Source organism: Lactuca sativa, chromosome 7, assembly GCF_002870075.4.
Source record: "Lactuca sativa cultivar Salinas chromosome 7, Lsat_Salinas_v11, whole genome shotgun sequence".
Lineage (NCBI taxonomy): Eukaryota > Viridiplantae > Streptophyta > Magnoliopsida > Asterales > Asteraceae > Lactuca > Lactuca sativa.
In genome coordinates, this window is record NC_056629.2 from 9,313,677 (window position 1) to 9,317,544 (window position 3,868).

At 32.2% G+C, this 3,868-nt stretch overlaps 1 protein-coding gene across 1 annotated transcript; it reads right to left on the reverse strand.

The window, feature by feature from the left end:
* Window positions 1-200: 200 nt before the first annotated feature.
* On the reverse strand, window positions 201-1,559 carry LOC128127122 (protein disulfide-isomerase like 2-2-like). Its single transcript, XM_052765491.1, has 3 exons — window positions 841-1,559; window positions 552-651; window positions 201-462 (listed from the first exon to the last, which is right to left on the reverse strand). The coding sequence occupies exons 1-3, from the start codon at window positions 999-1,001 to the stop codon at window positions 325-327; spliced, it is 399 nt and encodes a 132-aa protein (XP_052621451.1). The 5' UTR covers window positions 1,002-1,559; the 3' UTR covers window positions 201-324.
* Between the last annotated feature and the right edge of the window lie 2,309 nt (window positions 1,560-3,868).

Genomic DNA, 3,868 nt, shown 5'->3' on the forward strand with positions numbered 1-3,868 from the left:
AAGATAAAATATTATACCATATAATTGATAACTTGGTGATCGAAGAATATTATATGGTTGATGAATGGTAACAAAATCAATTATATATTCCAATGTTTTTAAATATTTAATGAGTAGTGATAAGTCCGTGAAATTAAATTTATTGAAGATGCTATAAATATGTCAGATAATTTGGAATATAAATAAACAAAATATAAATCTTCCTTTATTAGATCTTTACACAAAAGTTACACCATAACAAAACAAAGGTGTCATTGTTTCACAATTATGACAAATTAAAACAAGTCGTATTCCGATGCAATATTCCTCACTCAAAACTTATTTTTAGGCGATACTAAGGGCAGCTTCTTCTAGCGCTCCAGCACTCCATGCTCCTTTGTATTGGATAGGTTCTTTTGTCTTATCTGTACCAAATTGTAAAATATATGGGAAATGTGGTACCTTGTACTTACCACATAATTCCTGAAAAATTGCAATCAATTAGTAACAATACGGATTATTAATATTAGTTTAAATTAGAAAATAGAAGAAAAAAAATGGAGGAATATTACTGGGCAATTCTGACAGTTCACTTCACCAAACTTGACCTTTCCGCACATATTAGCTGAAGCTTTGTCCCATTCAGGTTTAAGGCCTTTAACGGCTCCACACCTATAAGAAAACACATACACATATTATATATATACACATATTATATATATATATATATATATATATATATATATATATATATATATATATATATATATATATATATATATATATATATATATATATATATATATATATATATATATATATAAAGTAAAAAGAATAAGTATATGTGGAATAGTAAATTACTGAGGTATAAGGAACTGGACAATCCATTTGTCTTGGCTTTTCATAACCGCCTGATCAAAAGTACAGTCAAACAATTCTTCAGCATGAACGAGATTGAAATTTGAGATGACCGATAAAAAGAAGAAAGAAATCAAGATGAACACTTTTGTCGAGCGATCCATGGTGGAATGGAAAACGATGAAATTGTTTTTGACTTTTTGTGTTTGATTTTGATTGATAGGAACAGGAATACGAGATACGTGTTTTAAATAGTGAAGTCATCTTGTAATTTGCGGAAACATGGACGGATTACTTTTGCTTAGGAATTGATTGGGTCAAATTACTCCTAGATTAATGGTTTTCTTTTAAACTGAGGAGGTTTTACAGGGGAAAAGAATGGTTCATGTTTTTTTGTTAGTTCCTTATAATTTGAGTGTTGGATTCCATTACATTATAAACATGATTAATAAATAAACAGAACATAACAGAACATTTGATTTGATTTAATCTATCTGATGTTTGTATTCTAACATTTATGAAATGTTATTACACTGTAGTAAGTGCTTGAAAGGGGGCCGGCCTCTTTCTTTTAACTTTCAGACCTCACATCACTAGCTTACAACCATCCTCATTCGCACCAGCCATCACTGCCACCTCTCTTCAAACTACTGCCGCCCATTGCATATGTCTTCAACTACGCGAATCAAACTCTGCATCGATTGATGAAGGTGACTGGAATCAAGAGAAAGCATAGATTGTTTCAATCGGTTTTTTTGGGTTTGATTTAGGTCCAGGTTAAAATAGATTTTTTTTTTTGGCCATGGCATGAAAGCAATTCATATATAACATGCACAGTTGCACACTCCCCATCTCATCAGTCTATCAACTCTATTACAGGTATACTCATCGTAGTTGTTATCTCGATCTCGATCTCTATTATATTGAATGATGTTTCTTTTGATTTTTGTTGTTTGATTTTGTTATGAATGTCTGCAAATAATCATTTTTAGCGTTATAATTCGATCTTTAGCTTCGGTTCTTTTGATTTTTGATGTTTGATTTTGTTATTAGTGCTTATTATCAAACACTTCCTTGAATTATAGTCCTTAATTTATATGTGACGACGTTTTTGGAGGAAATAAAATTAAACACACACACACACATGTATCATGTATGCATGTAAACAATTGTCTTTCAGTTTAGGTAGAACATATGATTACAGACAGACACGAGCGATTAAAGATTTTACAGATTCACAAATCCCCAGTTCCATTTACAGACCTTAATTTTATTTTCCAAACTTTGTCTCTTTAGTTTCACCCCCTAAATATTCGGCAAGTGACTTGACTTTTCTTTGTTTCTACAAATTTATCATTTTTATCACCAGATCAAGAAAATAGCATGCATGGACTTTAAATTAAACGATAGTATCTTTCTATACAGTAGTGAGAAAAGCGTGCAACCCCTTTTCATGTTATATGCAGCAGACAGGCCTCTCTTTCTCTTTCCTCCCATTCTTATACCTGTTTAATTTTAATGTTTTTGTCTAAATATCTTGAAACAACTGAGTGTTCTCCTTTGTCAGGTTACGCAACACAACAGTGAGAATCATTATGTAGTGATGTCTTGGTAAGGTCTTTTTGTTGGTATAAGTGGAATCAGTTGATTTCTCGGTTGTGTTTATTGATTCCAAAATACAATTTGATAATCATGGCAGGGCCGGTCCAGACGATGGGCAACCCGGGCGATCGCCCAGGGCCCACGTCTCCAGGGGGCCCAAATTTTTTGCGATATGTAGTGTATATATACAAAAAAATTAATACCTAAATGATTTTTTGGGTCTAAAGTTGGTTCAAACTCAAATTAGCTCAAAAGATAAACAATTTGGCTTGCTTGTTATTGCTAATTGTACGCATTTATAGTGAAAAATAAATGATATTTTTTTGAATCTTTATGATATTTTTCCTTTAAGGGGCCCTTTTTTCCTTTTCGCCCAGGGCCCCATATACGTTTGGACCGGCCCTGAATCATGGGTTTCCATGGTTAAGTCACTACTGAGTTAGTCTCTATGGATTCAAAAATAAAGTGTGAGGACACTTTGTGATAACCTATCCTGTTTTGTGCAATTTACTTGCTTTGAACATTGTCCTTCTATTTTTATAGGATTTTTTTACACTCGCTGCAGGTTATTCTTCCAGAGAAGCCCGTTAGTCGTTACACGGATTAGGCATGAAAGTATAAAGGCAATATCTTAATAATTGTGTGTATATACTATACCTGGCTTTGCTTGCTTTCCTATAACTATAAACATCTACAAATCCTAACATCGGACACATGGGATCTTTAAACAGTTAAACTATCTCTTTTGTTGTTGATACTCCCATTCTGAATGAGCTCTCTGCATCATTGGCTCATTGCATTATGTTTGACCTAACAACATGCATTTTTTCACTTTAAAATATATAAAAAATCTATTCTATGGATGTCTTTAACCCAAAAAGTTAATGAAATCTCTACTATTTTTAAGGACTTTATGTTTAGGAACTATTATGTGTGTTTCGAATAATATAAATTTACCATGTGGAGGTGTATTTATTTGTGATTACTTGAGAATCGCTGCAATCCACTAGCATATTTTTGGTTGCCATCAAGATTTTAAGGTGGCAAGAAAGTTATGAAATTTATTTAAAACTTATTCAACATTAATTCAAGATACTAATTGGTCCAAAGTATTGTTATCACAATCCAAATTCTTTCTTCTGTTTTTTTACTTCCTTTTGGCCTTGGGCAATGTTTGGCATACTTAATGCTTTTACACCTCAAGTTTGAATTTGTTAGAGGCGTCGGGTAAGTCTTCGTCTCATCTTTTCTATGTTTTGTGAATCTTTAAAGAAAAACTGGCACATTTCCATTTTCTAGATATGTTGCTATTAAATATGTTGTTATTTCTTGCATTCAAACCATATACAAAAAACAACATTGCTCTTATAGGCTGGGATCTATAACTATTAAAAGCTAAAATGGCAAAATGCTTTGGTTGGTTTGCTTA